General features: G+C 38.4%; 3 protein-coding genes across 3 annotated transcripts; 2 read left to right on the forward strand and 1 right to left on the reverse strand.

Moving 5' to 3' along the window:
- Positions 1–7,237: 7,237 nt before the first annotated feature.
- LOC131298049 (paired amphipathic helix protein Sin3-like 1) lies at positions 7,238–10,194 on the forward strand. The gene is made up of 2 exons (XM_058323323.1): positions 7,238–7,395; positions 9,409–10,194. The coding sequence occupies exons 1-2, from the start codon at positions 7,289–7,291 to the stop codon at positions 9,596–9,598; spliced, it is 297 nt and encodes a 98-aa protein (XP_058179306.1). The 5' UTR covers positions 7,238–7,288; the 3' UTR covers positions 9,599–10,194.
- A 2,121-nt stretch (positions 10,195–12,315) lies between these two features.
- On the reverse strand, positions 12,316–13,834 carry LOC131336455 (cytosolic sulfotransferase 10-like). Its single transcript, XM_058372309.1, has one exon. The coding sequence runs from the start codon at positions 13,692–13,694 to the stop codon at positions 12,732–12,734; it is 963 nt and encodes a 320-aa protein (XP_058228292.1). The 5' UTR covers positions 13,695–13,834; the 3' UTR covers positions 12,316–12,731.
- Positions 13,835–14,642: 808 nt separating this feature from the next.
- LOC131336376 (paired amphipathic helix protein Sin3-like 5) lies at positions 14,643–20,868 on the forward strand. The gene is made up of 5 exons (XM_058372175.1): positions 14,643–14,900; positions 15,033–15,188; positions 18,523–18,673; positions 18,777–18,872; positions 20,294–20,868. The coding sequence occupies exons 1-5, from the start codon at positions 14,854–14,856 to the stop codon at positions 20,501–20,503; spliced, it is 660 nt and encodes a 219-aa protein (XP_058228158.1). The 5' UTR covers positions 14,643–14,853; the 3' UTR covers positions 20,504–20,868.
- The last annotated feature ends 773 nt before the right edge of the window (positions 20,869–21,641 follow it).

Here is a 21,641-nt window from a genome sequence, read left to right on the forward strand (position 1 = left end):
GTTTGCCACTGGTTTTTGCCGTTATAGCTGGTGGTTGTTTGTTGTGCGGCTCGTGGTCGTCAGACGTGAGTTTTGCGGTCAAGGTCGCTGGTGTCTTGACGGAGACAGAGCCTTGACCTCGGGATGGTCTATGAGTTGTAATTATTGGGTGGAAAAAGGGAGTAACGTGGGTGTAGGCTTGAGGTGGCGTGAAGTATGGGTGCAGTGCAATAGATAGGGGTAGTTGGCAATTAGATTTCTATTAAGGGCTTAAGAACAAATGCATTTGCATGCATGTCTATATAGGACTTATATTCTGATGAGAAAGAAGGATAAAAGAGTTTCTGTATGAGATATGTAGATAGGCAGCCAGAGAGATGGAGTTCAACGGTGGGGCTATATCCGATCATAATGAAATTTTAGTATGATGTTTATGGTGTTGAGATGGATATATTCAATGGTCACGATCGTCATTTGAGGTACCAGAAGTCTACAATACATTTTAAGTCTCTAGAGTAATTTTTATTCATCATGTCCCTACTTGTACTTTTTTGTTATCGTTAATCTCATTATTGACTCGCGTAATGCCATTATATTTGTGAACGGTATATTATTTTTGTGCCGGTTGACTATCATGGAAGATTGGTACATGTGCAAGCCCATCGAGTTCAGAAAATGATTGATTGATTTAATGAAATTTGATTGATTGCCCTATGGGGGATCAGGATTACTGTTGTTTATACGGCCTGCGGGCATATATATGTAGCTTGGGAGTTTTGAATTTCTGATCCCCAAATAACATGTAAGACATGAAGAGTTCTGACCAACTGAGCTAACGTTAGTTGGTTGGGCAAATTATGTTCCTCGATCCGTCAAAAGATTTTCTTATGTTAAATTGACTTTGCCGTTAAGTAGGGTCGGAGCTTCTAGATAGCTTTCTGTCCTTAAACATAATTAATAATATGACCACTCTTGTCCCAAATACTTTACTTTACATGGAATTGTGGATGATTAGCATGATAAATATGACCTGATCATTTCCACTAATCATTACATAAGTGCCTTAATCTAGGCCAGATCCTTTTCTAATTTTCTTACCATCCTTATATAGAGGTGAGGTGACTTAGAAATAAAGAGAGAGAGCGCACGCGCGCATTCCACCTCCACGAGAAGTTTTTGGATGCCGAGCGGGTATTACGTGGCGGTACCTGTTGGCGATTTGAAAAGTACAAATGTGTTTTGGACGGCCCAGATTTCCCTCTTTCTTCCATCACCCCACACATGTTTGGACGGTCCGGATCGCTGATGGGGTACCACGTGTGTTGCAATATTCTAAAAAACGCTCAGCGTTAGTTGGGCGGTCAGCCACCTTGAAACTTTAAGGCCTAGTAATCGGCGATTACTTTACACATAGCAATTAGTCGGATATGTCCCACCAATAATTAATTGCCGATTAATTTCAATTTTTAGAACATTGGGGTGTGGTACCTTACCGGCACTCAAAAATTTCTCCATCATTTGTAATTTTTTTAAAAAGGGTAGAAGAGTAATTCAACACACCATTTGTAATTTTGTATGATAGGGAGACCTTCAGCCCATGTGATGGGCCACCCCTCCAAAACAGAATACTATGTGTCGGCCATTGTCCTCCCAGCCCCAGGGACAGCTCCTCTCCGGTCTAAAAAAATACATTCAAGTGAGCCTTTTTCATACTATTGATTTTGATAATCGCAATTATTCATTTCCGTAGAGTTCGTCAAGAACATCACGACCGCTACATACTTAATTTTGATTATAAAAAAATGGTTTGATCCAATATGACATAGACCTCTATTTAAAATAAATCCATTCCATAATCATATGAATTGATATATAAAGAGATTAAATTCTGTCTGGATGAGCCGGACAGAGGAGGTTTTCCACCAGCACCTCTGTGGGCCTTCAAACCGTGCATTTTGTAAGGTCTATAAAATAATATATCTACGCAAAAAATCAGCTTGTTCAGACATTGATAGGTATATCAAAGTTGATTTCTAGACAAAAAAATTAATGGACGGCATGGATTTGTCAACTGTTTTTTAAATTAAACTGTCCACAGCCGTTTATTTTTTTTGTCTAAAAACTCAACTATTGACATATCTATTGATGTTCAGACAAGCTAATTTTTTGAACGAATACATTATTTTACAGATTTTACAAGAAACACGGTTTGGATTATTCAAAAAAATGCGCGAGAGAGACCCACAGGGGTGGCAGAAAACTCTCCTTTTCTAGCTCATCCAGACAGAATTTACCTGATCAAAATAATGTTTGGGATAATCATGGTCTTGATAGTTCTAAAATATGAACGGTTTCAATCCGAAGTGTGCCCGGTAAGAGGCAACAAATGAAAAAGCCGGATCATCAAGTCGCTTTTAGGCTCTGTTTGGAACATGTGGAAAAGAAAAGAAAGGAAAAGAAAATAAAATGGGAGGGAAATGAGAGGAAAAAGGAAGGGAAAATTTACTATTCTCAAAACTTAAAATTGTTTATTTTCTTCTCTCTTTCTCTCCTAACCAAACAATAGGAGGGAATTTTTTTTAATTTTTCTTTCTTTTTCTTTCCTTTCCTTTAAGTTCCAAACAGAGCTTAAGAATCGGAGAGAACCAGCCTCCCACAAACATACTACATGTATCTATTTTAATAATGAAAACTTTGTAGGAACAAATGCATAGTAGATAGGTAAAATAAAGAGCAATTATTTATGTAGCATGCATGTTATGCATAATGATGGTAGGTACTAGGTAGCAATGATTTGTATGGTTTTTATCATTACTATCCTTCATAATTCCACATGCAAGCAAGTGAACAATCGGCCTTAATTGGCTTCACCTCTCCTATGATTTTGGAATTGAAAAACGAATTAATTAATCGTCATTAGATCTTAGCTACTAAGCTGGAGCACCAGGCCAGTGGCCACAAACTATTCGAGTTTCTTATCCGGAATGGGGAGCCTGCTGTGCCCAAACCAAAAAAAAATGTGATTTGAACAGTTAACAATATAGCGGTTGACGTGCAAAACAAATTTGTAAAAGCTCAAGTCGATCGGATATCGGTAATTCGGTGAATGAGAAATATTTTTGGATAGTTATAAATGTTCGAAAATTATACTGTGGACAACTACGGTTTGCTCACTAAGTTCCAGACGTCTGATCAAATTGCTTATTTATTGATTTGCTATATATAGTGGACGGTTCATTCAGATCACATTTTTTAACTCAAAACAACACCCATTTTTTAGACACAACCGCCCTACTTGAGCCACAATAGGCTCCTAGGCCAGTCTTATCCCTCATAATTTTTCAACATTTTGTGAATCTAAGAACATGGATATGACTAATCGGAAATGGCCTTTTTTCGTCAAAACGTATACTTTTCTGACTCTTCTTGATAAAAAAAATAATTCTAAACATTAAAGTACTTTGATCAAATCCTGAACAAATTTTCACTAAAGATGCTTTCATTTTATGTTCTTTTTGTGTTTTTTGAAAAATTATTCCGTATCCTTTACTTTTTCGATGTCTCTCCTCGGACCACAAGTTGAAATTTTTGACTAAAAGTAAAAATGTTATCTTGTTTTGTGTATCCAATAAGTAGTAGGAGTAGCATCAAAGGCGAAAAAAAAGAATTACAAATTACAAAAAAAAAAAAAAGAAGTTAAGACAATCGAAACTTAGTCTAAGTTGACAATAAAGATCCCTCACCCATCGGGCTAACCCCTTAGTCCTCAGTGGATAAAACTTTCACAAAATGAATAAATTCAAATTAAATTTCCTTAGAATTAGCTTGCGAATTAAGCTTCGTGAAATCAACAGTGATGACCAACCAACTTGTCAACTTGATAGACCCTCAAAGCAAACATCCTGCAATCAAATTACTTTTCATTTTCAGCAGCAAAACACATACATATACATGCCAGAAATTTTAACACAGTTATGCAACAATAGTTTTTTGCCACCACCTAGGTCGTAGCCGAGATGGCCAAAGAGCTGGGAAATTTCCTCCCTCCCTCCCACACGGTATTGGTCTTGGTTTAGAATCCTGCTTGCGGGTAGTAAGGCTTGTAAGCTCCAAAAAGGTGAGCTAGGGTTTCTCAGGGCTCTTCGACAAGATGTTGTGTGGAGTTCCCTTGTTCCTCCTCTCACCTTAGTGGGGCTACGTTGACGAGCTGTCCTCCCCCAAAAAGTGGTTAAGTCACAAGGGCGTCTTGTGGTGACTACCCTAATCGGGACAAATAGTCACAACTGAACATTCTATAGTGGATGGAACCCATTGGTCGTGCCCATGGAGGAAGCTACATTGATTGCTCCTTTCCATCCTTCTACTTAGCCAAACAAAAAAGACCCAGTAGTTTATGCTCAACAGTCGTGAAGAAAGAAAATTGTGAATAGCTTTCTTTGGAAAGGAAGAGGTGAACTAAATGGGAAACAAAACAAAAAAGAAGAAGCTGTGAATAAGAAAAACTCAGTATGGCAATTCTCATGGTATATACTTAACAATTTGTGGAAAATGTATCCTTGAAACAGCCTGTAAATTGCAGGAACAGGACCTAAGAACAGCTTAGAACACCAGCTGATATAACAGCAGAAATGAAGCAGACCATCTCATCACCCAATGTGATAATCTAACTATTCTAACAATATTGACTTCCGCCTATCAAAAAACAAAACAAAATGCCTAAACTTAATATAGCGGCAGCAGAACATAAGCATACCAAAAATTTTAACACAGTTATGGTCTTTTGCTCACCAGTTGATATATAGAAAGGGAACTGTGATTCCTTTCCTTCGGTACGCAAGCTGGGGGCAAACAAACCCATATGCCAGGAGGATTTGAGACTGACATAGTATAATTTCATTTTCAATAGCTCAACTTACTAGGATATGAGATGCAGGAGTCTCAATCTAGTTCTATACTAATGGCATTGTAAATTTGGTTAGAGATCCACAGAGGGGATGTCTAAACAAGTAGAATCATCCCTTCGTTAGGATGAGATCTACTACTTGCTTTGACACAAGTTTTTTTCAAACTGATAGCACAAGGTTTACTGGATTCAAGCTGTAAATATCTGCGAGAAGTGTATACTGAGTGGTTTTGTTGAAGGGTATATCACAACAATGTGAAACCTGGGAACAGTTGCACATCCTGTTTGACAAGTCACTAACTTTGTTCAATTCAGAAGTGCCCAGTGGTTGGGCCTTATAGGTTTTTCTTTCGAATGTAAAGCAAGCCCCACTGAAGTCTGGCCTGGCTCTACTGGTTTCAATGCATGGGTTGTGCACCAGCTGCCATGAGCATGACTTGTTCATTGTTCAGATCAACTCTAATAGGGGAATTGGCATTTATAAAAGATACTCTAACGTTTAATATCCAAAAGCAAAGATAGTTAACAAGCTACTTGACCCAAATACTACTAAAATGAACCTCATTAATGCACGAGACATAAACATAACCAGTAGACCACAATTGTGACGTTTCTCCATATCCAGTAGACCAGTAGACCACAATTATAGGTTATCGAACATCTGAACATAAGCAGAACATCATTAAAGTGCCTTACAGTCATAGTACTTACTTTTCAGCTCCTTAAAATTTGGATCTGCTGCCTCACTAAATACCAACTGCCATACATATCATTAGTTTTTTGACCGCATTGTTTCGAATTACCTGTCAGCATAGCTTTTGTAAGATCTTTGTGTTTAAGCACATTGCACAGCTCATGAACTGGCCAAGGTACGATGAAGGCAACAGCAAGAAACTATTAATGACGTCGAATCAGTGTGTCTCTCTGTCTGAACACATTATAGGGTCAAAAAGATGGTGAGTTAGATCATCATAAATGTTGGATATGTGTGTTTAGTTCCGCATTTCCCAACTTTTGCAGCTAAAGGATGTGTATCTAAGCAACGGTCTGCAACCCGTGGCTGTGAGCGAACGGATAGAGTGGCCATGGGAAGAATCTCTTCTAAAAGGTCGCCCAAAACTTCTCAACCTCAGATCTATCTATTATGTCAACCAAACCATTCAAGGCTTGGCTTCTATTGAGTCAATTAATTGGGGGCATTGGGTGGAGACTGGAGATTCACAAAATTAGGGTGTTATTGATATATGTAAGTATCAACCCAATTTAAGGATGGAATGAAGAAAATCAGCCCCATAACAGAACAGAAACGAATCACTACAGGCGGTATTATAGAGATGCTCTTCATACATAAGCTAGAAAGGCCACACTAAGCAAGAATCGAAGACAAAAAATACTAGTATGTTGTCATTATTTGCAGCGCTATCAGCCCTTAAGAAATGGAAGACAACCAGATGGGGACATTGCCGATGGCAAAAGGACAAATGCAGAGGAGGAAGAGCCAGCAAAATGAGCAGGAAAATGATGGACAAAGAATCATTCAGCTATGGAGAAAGGGCAGAATTAAGGAGGGAGATTCCAAATACAACTGACTAACATCAGTACCTTGGAGTAGTCAGGATGTGGGTTCAGGCCTGCAAAGGTCGACGACCATATTCTCATTCTTCTTTATCCCAAACTACACGAGCTTGGAAGTTCTTGTTCTTGTTCTGAGGGCTACAACCAGTCACCTCCTTGGCCTCAAATGTAAGATAATAGCGCCTCCTGGTGCAGCAGCAGCAACTATTCACATCGACATTGACGGTTGCCTTGAGCAACTTCACAAACACGTACTTTGTTTTCTACAATGTAAGAAAGCTGTTAAGTTAAAGACCAACACCTATAAAGCAGAGTTAGTAAAAGCCCCGAGACATACAATGTCACGCCTCGAAATCTCACGTCCCGAGCACATGTGTAACAAGGATAAGCCACCAAAAGAAATTATAAAGGCTAAGATCAATAGCGCAGGTTCCAATCCAAATATTACACGACCTTCTCAAATCGCACCCATATGAGAATTGAGATGAGATTTTATAAAAATGTTGAAAGGTAGTGTTGGTTTGAGAGCTTTCAAAAAAAATATCATAACCAATGGCAAAACCTGTACATTTTATAATATATGACAATATAGGTTTCCAAAAAGTCCAACAATACAAAAATGAAGTACTTACAATCCCATTAGTTATAACATGTTCCATGGCCTCAGGTCTTACAATCCAAGATAACGTAAGTTGAATATATGAAAAAGTTCATTCTTCAAGTCTATCTGTATAGTAAAGGGAATTCAAACAACTGCTTTAAATTATTACAAACTCGAGTCATTCAACAATTTCATACGAGGAAGTGATTCAACCAATCAACGGCCCAACAATGAATGTAGCCCCCGAGTATCACCAATCTGTTAGAGTTGCATATGGGGACCAATCTGAGGAATACCTTCAGTTCTTACGCCTGATGAACGGTCTCAAGAATAGAAGGTCTGTTGCTCATTCTATTTTGATATCGATCAAGAATCGATCAATTTGTTCTCAGTGTACATCGATTTATATTGGGTTGTAGTATGAGATTTGCGGGTCGTGATTTTAAGTAGGATTGGTATTGGTGATTGCTGAAATTTTTTATGTATGCACCCCGTTCTTGAATTGTTCTTTTGAATCAATTAAACTAAAATACTAAACCCTTGTCGCAATGGTTAATCGACTTGCCTCGGCGGGCCTTACCACCCAAGGTTGCAGGGCCGTTGGCCCCTCTACATCGATTTATCCTTCAGGCCACCTCACCTCACACAAGCGCATGGACAGAGCTGCAGAGATTAGTCCATTTCATCGGGACACTCTTCACTAAAAAAAAATAAAAAATAAATTGAATTTAGGGTAATGCCTTGACGATATCTGGCGAATATAGACCAATCACATGCGTTATATGTCATTGTTGTAAATAAGGCCATTGTTGGGTTCCAATCCTTCTTGCCAATTGGTTGTTTCTTGCCTCAACAAAAGAGTTCAAAGAAACCGATAGTAGCCACTTGTGAAAACCGTGGGAAAGCAAACTCTAAATTTACCAAATTTTGATAATTCCATCTGAACTTTCTGTCATGAATAAAATAAAAAAGAAGATCTGTTTTCCTGCAAAACAAAGAAGAAAAAAAAAAGAACAAGAAGAAGCATAGGATGGGCACGCGGCTTCCTCGCTACTCACTAGTGGACGTTTGGAGGTCCAAGATTAGTTGATCCGAGGGAGAACCTGATTGCAGTGAAGGTTTATACGTTTCCGTAAGTACTGTAGATACCAAAATTTCATAAAGAAACAGGTCAGCCCCTACAATACCATGATGAAGCTTTTCTCATTGGGATATTTGTAACAAAAAATGTAAGGGGAAATCTCACATGATAAGACGACTCGTGGATGAAGTAAATAAATAAATATCAACACTCAATGCCAAATGAGAATGAAGAAGATACTTTAGAATGGTCTCATTTTCCGTTGTTTGGTTGGAAAATATAAGCCATCGTTGATGCCAACTTCCAAGTGACGCTGAGGATCCCATGGCCTGCATTTCCGGTGTTTGAATATAACCATTGGACGATTATACCATGAAACATGGGGTACTCAATACCTTGGGATGTAGTATTTACAATTACCTCGTCATTAGTCTGGTAGGATAACTTATCCTCCAATCAAACATGACATTGGTATCATACGTCTTGGGTAAAGATACTATGGCTCTTTAGGGTAAAAATATATAACTATGCTGACAAACACCACGATGTTAGAGCAATAAAGAGTGAAGTTGATATCATGCAAGTAAAAACTGAGAGTATCTGGTTTTCAAGGCCTGGTCTGGTGCTGTAACTCTTACTCTCTTACTCAAAAAAGTGCGCGTTCTTTATCATTCTGTTTGCATACGTGGAATTGGTTATTGTTTGGAGACGCTTTAACCAAATCCCTACTTGATATATGTTAATTAGTTTTATACAAATCCTATTTACTAATCCTGCTAGTGATTTGGTCAATCTGGACCGTGTTTGAGTTATAATTACTAATGTTTCAGATGGTATAAATTATGTTGAGATACTGGGGTTATGGAGTTACTGTCTATTTCAGCTGAGGATAATAGCCTCGGTTGAATTTATGTTGAGATACTGGAGTTGCGGAGTTAACTGCCTGTTTCAGATCAGGAAATGCCTCGGATGAAAACCATTGTTCTTTTCTTCAACTCATGTTTCATGTTTGTGGTGCCAAGAATTAATGGTGAAAATGGGACGCGTAAGAACATAATCAGGTTTGAGGTTATCCTGCATCGTAGGATTTAAATAACGGAGTACTAGTCAATAATCTCTACACAAATCATAAATTTAAACTTTTGCTGATATAGTTGATATCACTTGGCTTCTTCAAAACTTCTGATATGATTTATGTCTGATGACATGAGTGCATGATCGCTATAGTGATTCCAGTTGGTAACGCATGAACCATTTTAATTTGTGCAGAACTAATATCATGCTTATTCAATTAAGAATCAGAGATATATTCGAGGAGCACCCAGAACTTGTTGCAGGCTTCAACACCTTTTTGCCTGTTGGATATGAGATCTTCGTGAAAGACCAGAACGAATACTTAAATGTAAAAGAAGATGATTTTGAGGATGCAGTAACATTCAAAGTAAAGGTACATCGTTAGGAGCAATAACAAAAAAAAGAGAGGTGTTCTGCTCCTAATCTTCTGATGTAATTCAGAATGTTGCAATTGCATGGAGCATACAGTCATGATGAAGGACGCTACAAGTCCTTTGGGGACGTAATAAACAGAGTGAACATAGATAAGAATTTTGTGGAGGCATATACAGAGGTACGTTGTTTATCTATCAATGATCTTCAGTTAATTCAAATTGTCTCCGATTCAGTTCATTGAATGGCATGCGGTGGTTCAGATTGTTACTTATTCATCCTAGGGAAGGCCAAGGACGGTCATGCCACCCCTCGAGGTTCTGAAAACTGTTCTAGTATCCTTCTTACATCATAATCATTTCTGCATGTATTTAGGAAATGGGCTTACCAAAAATAAAGGCCTTTTAAGAAGCTTATCTACTGACCGCTATTCCAGGCGTATTTCTTGCAATGTATATGGCATCAATTCTACCGAGTTGACGTATGAAAGCACTTTGACTTTCTAAGAGCCAGAAAAATCATGGAGGCTGGCTTTGCATTCATCTAGATTGTATTGATCACTTAATGCTTCAAAATTATGGTCTAGAGGTCCGGTGTGTTGGGTTTTCCTGTCCTCCCAAGTGGGTTGATGAGCCAACCATAGAGGTTTACTCCCCAAAGGTGTCGGCAACTACTCAACCGTTTCACTCATATTGCCTTAGAGGCAGGTTGCTTTCTTTGTGTATTTATGTACGGATCAGAGAGAGAGAGGAGAGGTGAGGTGAGGTGTGAGTTGTAGCTGAGAGATGTGAGGCTTGAGAGGGTGAGGTCCTGAGAGGGGGAGCCGGTTGTGGCTCTCCCCAGAGCGGTTTTTTTAAAGTTTGTATATATTGTGTGAGTATAAATGGAGTTTTTCCTCTGAAATCAGTGTGTGAGTTGTGTGCATGGTATCCCTCCGGTCCTAACACGGTGAATTACAAACTAAGGGTCCAGACAACCAGTGCATTATAAACTAAGATACAAATTCTGTTAAAAGGTTAGAGGAAAAGGTTAGATAAGTGTTAACGATCATACTTGGATTTACTGACTGATTATGTAATTCATAATGCCTATTTAAGAAATTGTTATTATCTTTCTGAAGGTTATCTTAAATGTTTTTCCTGCTCCACTGAACTTGTGCCCCCTCTATCGAAGCTGTATAGCTTCGTCCCTGCATTCTAACAGGGAAGAACAAATCCATCCATTCAAGCGTGCAACGTCGGGAGAAGAATCTCCTATAGTTTATGATGGATAGTAGTTTTGCCATAAACATGGGTTTCCCCCCTTCTTTTTGTTCTGATATCTTCGGTAAAGTAAAGTTTGGAGTTAAAATTTCAGATGAGTTAGCATGAGGGACGTACTCCTATGCCCTTAATGAGAGGAAGAGAATGGCTTCTATTGGCCATGATTATCAGCAGTTTTGTCCACACCCCATATTATAGTAGATAGGCTAACGAGCCTGATCTTATAGGACGACAAACTTTCCGTTTTGTTTTGGCGTCACACAGATTTCAACTTCGAATAAGGTTTGAGACCTTTGATTCCTTCATTTGTTCGTATGCATTTCAACTAGAAAGGAAAGATAGTGAGCCTAAGGAATAGACTGAGACAATCTAACTTTATGTTGATCCCGAGCCGAAGATAACAAATTTAATTGATCGGACCTTAAGAAAGGAATAGAGTCATATGTCTGTGCAAAATTGTAAACAGAGCATGTTTTCGAAGAGTCACCACCATAATATGTCTTTCTGCAAGTATTTCCTTAAAGTACCATCACATGCACAGGAAAGAAACCAATATAAATTCTTTCAGAGATTCGGACACTCGTTTTTCTTTCAATTAATTACTTTTTACTTATATGCTTTTCTGTTCTTTTTTTTTTTTTTGTCAATCAATCTGTAACTTATATGCTGCAGGTTTGCGACCTCTTCCATCATGATCGGCGAGATTTGATTGTGGGATTTACGAAGTTTTTACCGGAAGCAGATAAGAATGATGCATAAAATGGAGGAAGGGCAAAGTTCTAGTACTTTGCTTGATGGCATTCTTTCTTGTATTGTCGCTTGCCTTGGCTTTTGGAATGGGGGTTAGGCTTTCGAATTTCTCTGTCTGGGGATCAAATGGTCCACCTATGGCCGTCATCAACTTTGAAACTTGATCAAACTTTTAGCACCAATATCTTTTTTTTTTTTTTTTGTGTGTGTGTACATTTGAAGAGTGTTTTTACAGCAAAGGAAATAGGACGTAGACTGATATATAATAGTATGTGTTTCCTCTCAGCTCTATATTTTGGAGTACTTTATTGTATCGGTTGTTTTTAGACCTATGAGCCGCGCAATTTGTAATGGCACTCCAGCGAGCATTTTCCGGTTTATCCATCCCATGGTAAAATTACTAAAATACTTGGTACCTGTAATGCAAAACATGGAGGTTAAGCTACTTAGGTTTTAATTGGCTTCCAACGGTTTTGTTAGGTTTTGGAGTGTTGTAGTGACCGGGGCACTCTCAAAGTCTACCTATACGAGTGTGAATGTGGTGCCGCCTTCTCTGGGTTCAAAGGCTAGGACTCTAGAGCACTCGTGAAGTTCGGTATAGAGGCACACGTATACAAGGCAAAGATAATTTTATACAAAATAAAAGAAGACTTGAAGAATACAAACCAGCTCGAATACGAAGATGTATAGAAAATACAAGGACCATATATAGATAACACAGGCAAGTGTGTTAAGCAAGAGTGTTTGATATCAGAAGGTTACCAAACAATCTAATTGTAGCCGAAAGGTTTTTTTTTTTTTTTTGGTAAACTGAAAAATTAAAACAGATTACACTCTCTCAAAAGTCACTCTTCTCATATCCGCCTATAGAAGGGAGATTATATCATCCGGTGGAGAAATGTGAGACGCCATTTTTTCTTCCTGCTTAACTCCCAAATTTGCAAGCTTGTCCGCCACCTTGTTGCCCTCCCTTAGCGTGTGGTTCAGTGTGGTAGCCGAAAGGTTTATTATCAAATGAATCGCCGAATGAGACTAAATTAATCACGAATCAAACCGTAGCATAAAGGTTTTATTACCAAATGCACCTCCAACGAATGCATGGTGTTGGGAAGTTGGGAGAATCAGGAAGAAACCTTACTTTTTAACACAATCTGCCTCGTGCTTGAAGATTAAGCCGTGAAATTTATCGCTAGTAATTCCGTCAATCCGCTCAATCATGTCCTTGTTTAGGTAATTCTTGTGATCTCCAACCTGCCCTTTTCTGAAGAAGGAATTAAGTGGCATAGGAATGAATTTGGATAAATCGCTTGACTTGTTCACCTCATGATTTCTCAGAGTTTCGATGCTACAACTCCTCACCACTTCCTCCAATTGCCCTTCGTTATCAAAGGGACACCCCAAGAACTCGGCCAATTTCTTTACTTGAGTCTTTGTATCACTCTTCAGTTCCTCGTAAGTAACAAAAAAGAATTTCTTAGGTCTTTCAATGCTCTCTTTTCGGTACCCCAACACATGTTCATAATAGGGTCCAAAAGGAAAAAACCCTTCACAAAACTTGTCCACAGCTTCCTCTAGTGGCCATGGGTCTCTTTTGGCCATTTCCATTGTGTTGACCATGTGCCAATAGGACACAAGAGTGTCCTTGGGATTTCTCGCAACGTAAACAATTCGACAATCTGATGAGATTGCAGTTTTACCGAAGATTTGGTATGGTAGATGGGTGCCGAAGATCCTATTGGAGGGTGAAGTACTGCAAGGAGAGGGGAAATGAGGAGGCGCAGAAACCGCACGTGGTCCATAAACTTGTAACTCAAGTTGTGGCACAAGTTCATGGGGATGGTTTCCTGCCAATTGATCTATCGAAGAACGGTTGATAATGGAGTAAAGGAGAGATTTGAGCCATGTAGTGCCGGTTTTGGGAAAAGAGGCTAAGATGACATCGCCAGAAAGCGGTTTGAATTGGTTTAGTAGTTCTTGGGTTCCTTGGAGGAGCAAGGGAGAGAACCAAAAGCCATGAAATTGGTAGAGAACGACATCTCCCATCCATTTTTCTTGTGGCATGGATGAATCAAAGCCTTGGTTTTGGATCTGGGCCATTCTTGAATTTGGGGTTGCAAATTTTTTTTCACAATTGAAGCTAGTAAATTCTATAGAGAGAAGTTTTGGTACTTGTATGGGGCAAAGGGGTTGGCTTATTTTCCAAGAATGGCCAAAGCATCAAATTAACAAATCATGACCACCACATCAATTAGTGGTATACGCAGAACCATGTGCTTTTGAAAGGGTCCTTGTTTGCTCATTACGTTCCTACTAAGCCGGAAATGTGGTGTGATTAGAAGAAAAGGGATAGATATGGCTTTAATTATCTGGCAGTTTTAGCATAAAAAGTTCATTTGTTTCCTTTTTTTTTCTTCTAGCGTTTGTGCCCGTTCAATGCACGAAAAAAAGAATTACAGTACATTTGTATTTTTGCGCGCCCTTTGTATTGGCCGGACGAACACAACTCTAGTTGATGAAAAAGATACTAGTTTAATTTTTTTCACTGTCCTATATTCGACGCATGGTAGCGTTTTTTCCTTTGTGTCCACTAATCCACGGGGATAACATATATCTACTATTATGAAAATGTAAGATAAACGAAATAAATACAAAATACAAAAAAAAAAGATATTTATTTATCTGATAAAACAAATACAAAAACATATATCTACTATCTGAAAAAGAAGTGACGATGAGGTTGGGAATCTAATGTAATGTGTCTTTTAAAAATTCTTGAAGTACTCCAAGGAAATTGTGGAAGACTTCACCAAATATCTTGGTCGCGAGACCAATCTTACTTGTCTTTTAGCAATGGGCGTTCTATAATCTAGAGGTAATCCAAGTGAAAGTCTCTTGTGTAACGGTGTATTATGTGACAAGGGGATATATACCCGTTACATGAAATAGTCCCTCCTAATTCACTCAAATATATATACCCGTTACATATATCTATTATTTGAAAAAGAACTTTTGTTTTCTGCAAAATCATTTTACACATTGAAAAATATGTTACTTTGAAACAAACGAACCTTAATCTCAAAACACTTTTTGGAGAATGGATTGAAATTGATTTTTTCCTCCAAAAATGGAGGGATGTAGGAAATTTTGAAGGAATTGACACACAACCATTTGAAAACAAAACTCAAGCAATTCCCGCCTCTCTCTCTCTCTCTCTCTCTCTCTCTCTCTCTGCTCCCGTAGCTTTGATACCAGTCCAATGGATATACCCCAAGAAGAAGCTCCTGAGCCATCCGATGCTCAATCGTGAGTCATTCTCTCTTTTACCCTTGATTCTCGTCGTCTTCCCTAAACCAATTTTGATATTGACTTATTAAAAACACATATGGGTATCAAATTCAATTAGTTTTCTGTTGTCTTGTTTTTGTGGGTGTGCAGAGATGATTCGACAATTTCATACCAGGAAGTGGATAAACCAAATCGAGGAATGGGCGAAGCCCTCCAATTTGTCCGATCTGTGAGACTTGCATTTGGGGACGACTCCAAGGAATATGTCGAGTTTCTCTATCTGATGAAAGAATTCAAGAATAAGAGGTATGTTGTTCACTCAACTAGGGGTGGTGGAAAACTATGGGTTTCACCTAAGGTGGATTAGAATTTAAACTCATCTTCAAGAACCGAACATCTTGTTGACTCCGTGTACATTGTTTTACATTTGGGTTTTATGAGATCTGTGGGTTGTGAATTTCTCTATGATTGTAAGTTCTTGAATTGTTCTATTGAACCAGCCAAACTAAAATACTAACATTAGGGTTACCCCAAGGGTTGGCCTAGTGGGTCAAGGCCCGAGATTTAGGGGTTTGCGCTCTCCTAAGGTCTAAGATTCGAAACCAAAGGTCTAAAATTCGAAACCTCTCAGGTGCTACCAACTCATATGGGGTCAGTTCATACAGAATATTTGCTCCGGCTTCAAGTGGAATCTCTGCTAGTGCCCCCAATTAGTCGGGTGCATGTAAGCTGGCTCGGACACTTGGTTATCAAAAAAATAGTAGGGTTGTGTGTTATGTTTTAAAATGTGGTAGTTCAAAAAAATTAAAAAATAAAATATTAACATTAGGTTATGTGTTATGCATCGTATGGTATCCAGATCTGAAACTAATTGATGCCATTGTCGGGGTTTCCAATCCTCCTTGGCATCTTGCCAAGTTGTTGTGTATTTGCTTGAGCAAGAAGAGTTCAAAGAAACCGATAATAGGCCACTTTTTTTGACACCCAGGGAAAGCAGACCCTTAATTTATCTAGTTTTGAAACACATATAAAGGTTTCTTTTATAAACAAAATAAAGCAAAGAAGAATTGTTCTACTCAAAAAGAAAAGAAAAAGAAGAATAACAAGAACCAGCATAGGAAGGACACGGGCCCCCCTGCAAATGGACGTTGGGATTGGTCCCGGGATTAATCGATCCATTGGCGCATACATGAGCTGTGAAGAAAAAGGAAGGACCAAAGGCAGCACCTGATTGAAGTGAAGGTTTATACATTGCAGTAATTACTTTACATGTCAATATTTCCTAAAGAAACAGGCAAGCCCCTATAGTGTTGTCTTGAAGCTTTTCTCGTTGAGTAGATATTTGTAGAAGTGAAACAGAAATGTGAAGGGGAAATATGACACGATAGGACGACTCAAACGTGCTTAGTAAGAATGAAGAAGACACTTTAATGGTCCGATTTTCCTTGTTTGGTTTGAATGAGGACCCCATGGCCTGCATTGTTTGAATATAACCATTTGACAATTACTACCTAAAAATATGGGTACACAATACCTTGGGATGTGGTACAATGCCCTTGTTGTTAGTCAGGTCGGATAACTCATCCAAGAAATTACATATTCCCTCACTCTTATCCCAACCAATCAAACATGAGACATTAGTTTCATTGGTCTTGGGTAAAAAGTCTATGGCAGATGGCTCTTAGTTAGAGTAAAACAAGTTAATATGCTGATGAACACCACAACATTTAGAGCATGTGCAGAAGGGTCTTCAAACTTGATATTTAGCTATTTTACCTAGTGATAAGCCCAAAAAATGTTAAGGAAATAGAATCCCACATTGCTTGGGAGTGGAATGAGTGATCACTTAATAACATCTGGAACCTCTCCATTCATTGCCAATTGGCTTTGAGATGGATATAAAGTTTTCACATGGTATCAGAGCGGGGTCTGTTCCACCCCACATTTTAAAAATTCACAATCCACACCCCGCGATGACAGACCAGCGAAAAGGCTGCACGATGATAGGATCCAAAAGTGGCCACACGTGACAGACCTCAAATGCGGCTGCACGTGAGGGGGGATGTTAAGGAAATAGAATCCCACATTGCTTGGGAGTGGAATGGGTGATCACTTAATAACATCTGGAACCTCTCCATTCATTGCCAATTGGCTTTGAGATGGATATAAAGTTTCCACAAAAAAGACCATAACAGGCTTGACACATGGCTCAACAATTTGATTTGTGCTACCGAACCTCTCTAGATCTGGCAAGGCACTGTAGACCCACCATTCATTATTTCAATACTATTACACACATGACACAGTACTCTTCTTCTTCTTTGTACCAGAGGACACCAGAGCATGAAGCTCCATCCCCCATTTAATTCTCAAATAAATATTTTGATTTCGTAATCACTTTCTCTCTCTCGAGCAAAATAGCCCTTCTTGAGTGCTTCCTCCTCTCTCTATCTCTATGTAAAGGAATTAGGTAGAAGCCAAACTCATCAGAATTGGAGATCCACTAATTTGTCTAGCTTTTCCACCAATCCTAGAATACCAAACTCGCTAGTACTAATTTTTACCCCTTCTTCATTCTTTTTATCTATAGTTAGGATTAATGTATATAAAACGTATTTTAATACAACAGAAAAAAAATAGAGAGTTTGCTGGAGACCATAGAAAAAGCAGCTAGCTGAATACAGAGAAAGCTATTTTTAACTAGTTATTTTCCCCAGGACTGTTGTAGGTGCCCTACTCCTTGGACTAACAAAGAGTAAAGCTTTTTTTTTAAATTTTTTTTATCATCTAATAAAGAGTAAAGTTGATAATGAGCAAGTATTAACAACCGACAGTCAGCTGGTTTTAGGGCCTTGTATTGTGTTATGACTCTTTATTCTCTTACTCCTAATTTGTAGAAGTCTGTTCTTTACTTCTTTTGCTTGTATGTGTCGAATCCCACCGTCCAACAATGTATTAATCTTTTTAAACAAATCCTATCTACCACTAATTTTTATCGGTCCTAATAATGAGTTGTCAATCTGAAATATTAATGGGGTACTGGAGTTATGGAGTCACTGTGTATTTCAGCTCAGGAAATTGGCCTCCTATGAAGATAAAGTTGAGATACTGGAGTTGTGGAGCTACTGCCTGTTTCAGATCAGGAAATGCATCAGATGAAAACCACTGTCCTTTTCTTTAACTCATGTTCCATGTTTGTGGGTCAGGGGTAAATGGTTAAAATGGGAAGCGCAAGGACATAATTAGGTGTATCTGATGCTTGCGTGAAATGTTCCTTTTCTTTAACTAATGTTGCATTTCATTTGACTTTTGTTACCAAATAGTTGCTTTGATCTTCTTAGTCATACTTCAAAGAATTGAGATGTCTCCTTGTTTGTGCAATTGCCTTGTGCTATTTTAAATAAGCTATAGCTATATGTGTGAGTTTGGTTTCTTAAACAAGACCTAAGGGCAAGATTATCCTTCATTGTAGGAGTGAAATTACTAGTCAGTAATCTCCACACAAAGTTTAATCGCGAATCTCTTATGTTAGAGTTGATATGACTTGGCGTCTTCCAAACTTCTGATATACATCTGATGCCATCAGTACATGATCTCTATAATGATTCAATTTGGTAATGCACCAACCTTTGTTGTGCAGAACTAATGTCCAGGCATTTCAGTTAAGAGTTAGAGATTTATTCAAAGAGCACCCAGAACTTGTTGCAGGCTTCAACACCTTTTTACCGGCTGGATATGAGATCCCCATGCAAGGCCAGAATGATGAAATTGTATTTGTTAACAAAGTCAAGGTACACCATTAGGAGCAATAACAAAACCCAAAAAAAAAACAAAAAGTGTTCTGTACTTCTGTTCGTAATATTCTGTTGTAATTTAGAATATTGCATTTTGCAGGCAGCATACGGGCACGATGGAAGGCGCTACAAGTCCTTTCTAGACCTTATGAACAGAATGAGAAAAGATAAGAATGTTCTGGAGGCATATAAAGAGGTAGTTTGTTTATCGATCAATTATTTTCAGTTTTACTTCAAACTGTTACTGGTTCAGATTGTTGTATCATTTGTATGGCATGCGGTGGTTAAGATTGTTAGTTATTCGTCCTAGGGAAGGCCCAGGGCGGACCTCTTGATGTGTTGGAAATTGTTCCAGTACCCTTCTCACTTCTAAGCCTTTCTGCGTGTATCTACTATCTAGAATGGCCCTTTAAGAAGTGATTAAAGCTTTTGCACTGATCCTCTGTTTCATGAGGATTCCTTGCAACGTATATGGTAATGAATGCCAACTATTTCATATATAGTTCGATAGCACTATTGACTTGACGTATGAAGGTTAAGAAAAATTATGGCGGTAGGCTTTATATTTATATATAGTTGATTGACGGTCTGCACGTACAGTGAATTATAAACTAAGGGTCCAGATATCCAGTGAATTATAATCTAAGATCCTGATTCTATTAAAAAAATTGTTGGAAAAAGTTACATTTGTTGAAATCTTATGTGGTTTTACTCAATTACTGACTTGCCTTACATAATGCCTATTTAGAAACTCTTAGTATTTTTCTGAAGGTAATTTTAAATTTTTTTTTTCTGCTACACTTAACTTTAGCTTAAATCAAAGCATGCAACAGGAGGAGAATATATCTCATAGTTTGGTGATTGATACTAGTTTTCCCCGGTATAGGAACATGGATTTTTCCCCTCTTTTTGTTCTGATATCTTTGGTGGTAGTAAAGTGTGGAGTCAAAAGTTCACATTGGTTAACGAGAGGGTCGAAAAGAATGGTTGCTATCGGCCATGATTTGTTCTGATATCTTTGGTGGTAGTAAAGTGTGGAGTCAAAAGTTTACATTGGTTAACGAGAGGGACGAAAAGAATGGTTGCTATCGGCCATGATAATCTGTTGTTTAACCCACACACCCCTTAGTATGGTAGATAGGACTACCAAGCCTAATCTTACAGGTCAATAACCAGTCCTTTTTGATTTCGCGCCACACAGATTTCATCTTGGAATAAGGTTTGAGACCCTTGATTCCTTTGTTTGTGGGTTGCATTTCCCCTGGAAAGGAAAAGGTGAGGTTAAGGAATAGATGGAAAAAATCTACCTTTATATTGACCCGAGGGTAACTAATTAAAGGGAGTGGACCTAAAGCAAGGAAAAGACGACACACATGCCCATGGAAATTCAAACAGAAAACATGTTTTTGGAGAATACCATAAAATTTCTTTCTCTAAGAACACAAAATGGATGCATGTAAGTATTTCCATAAATCGCCAACACATACACAACTGAAAGAAGCATAAATAAGTTCTTCAGAGATTCAGACGTACACTTGTTTTTTTACTTCATTTATTGTTTACTTATTTGCTTTTCTTTTTTTTTTTTTCCAATCACTCTTAACTAAAATGCTGCAGGCTTGCATTCTATTTCATGATCGGCGAGATTTGATTGTGGAATTTATAAAGTTCTTACCTTTTTCATCGAACTCAATGACTACGGAAGGAGAGAACGAAAGGAAGCTGAACCTACAATACTCAAAATGGAGAAAGGGCAAAGATCTACTTTTTGCGATGGCATTCTTTCTTGTATTGTTACTTGTTTTGGGTCTTTGCCATGGGTATTAGACTCCGAGTCTATCAGCGCGAGAGTTGAATGGTCCATCATCAACTTTGAAACTTGATCAAACTTTTTGGAGCAATACTTTTTTGTGTAAATTCGATGTATATCTGAAAGCGAAGGAAGTAGAGAAGGTAGAGCGATAGTAGTCTATGTTTCCTCACAGCTCTATATTTTGGAGGATTACAACTCACAAGTTTAGAATTGTTTCACCTTTTCCTGGAGAAAGTCGTAAACAATAGGACTATAGGTATCAAATTGCAATGTTAGTTTCTTACAGTGTCGGAGATCAATTAGACTGATTTGAAGGGTAGTCTCATGAATTACTAGCTCGTCAGATTTTTCAATTAAGCTCTTTGCTTGCTTTGGATCTCGGAGATGTCGTATATCTTTCTTTTGGAACAGCTCATCCAAACCTTAGTTTAATGTGGATCATGTTGGAAATAATCGTTAGAATTTCTGTAAACATAAATAAATGGAGGCAACCACAAAAAATAATAAGATTTTGAAATAATATTTTAGTTAGAGATATAGGAGAATAGAGAAAATTTATCGATTGAGTCACGTTTAAAGTGCTGACTTAAGAGAAGACTGGACCGAGCTTGGGATTGGCTGGTGGGCTTTGGGCCTTCTCTAATCTTTTTAGAACCCATCGGTTTGCGGGCTTTGGATACGGGTTGGACCCGTTTGGCATTCGGACCAACAGCTGTGCGCGGCTGACCTGGTCAAAGCTAGTTGATTACCAAAATAATTACCCACTTCAATTCTGGATTAATGAATATCGGTTTTTAATCTCCAGAATTGAATTTGTAGAATTCAATACCCCATATTGAACGTATAGGCTCCTCCATGAATATTCTCCTTCATTGTAGCATTCATGGCAGAGGCTCCTCCTTCAGCTATAAAGGGGACCTCTGCCTTTGATTTCAACACACTGAAATCCAGAGTTCTCTTCTACTTTTGCAATACTTGTTCTTCGAGAGAGAAAGACAGTACAAATACAAGTTCGTTCAACGGGTAGTCTACGGCGATGCTCCGACGGTTGAGTGGTAACCGAGTCAACCTTGGGAGACAAATACCGACACAACCTCCAACATCAGTGTGGCGGCGAACTTGTCTTAAGGGCTCCGTTGTATAAAACGGGTC

This window comes from Rhododendron vialii, chromosome 8a (genome assembly GCF_030253575.1).
Source record: "Rhododendron vialii isolate Sample 1 chromosome 8a, ASM3025357v1".
Taxonomy (NCBI): Eukaryota; Viridiplantae; Streptophyta; class Magnoliopsida; order Ericales; family Ericaceae; genus Rhododendron; species Rhododendron vialii.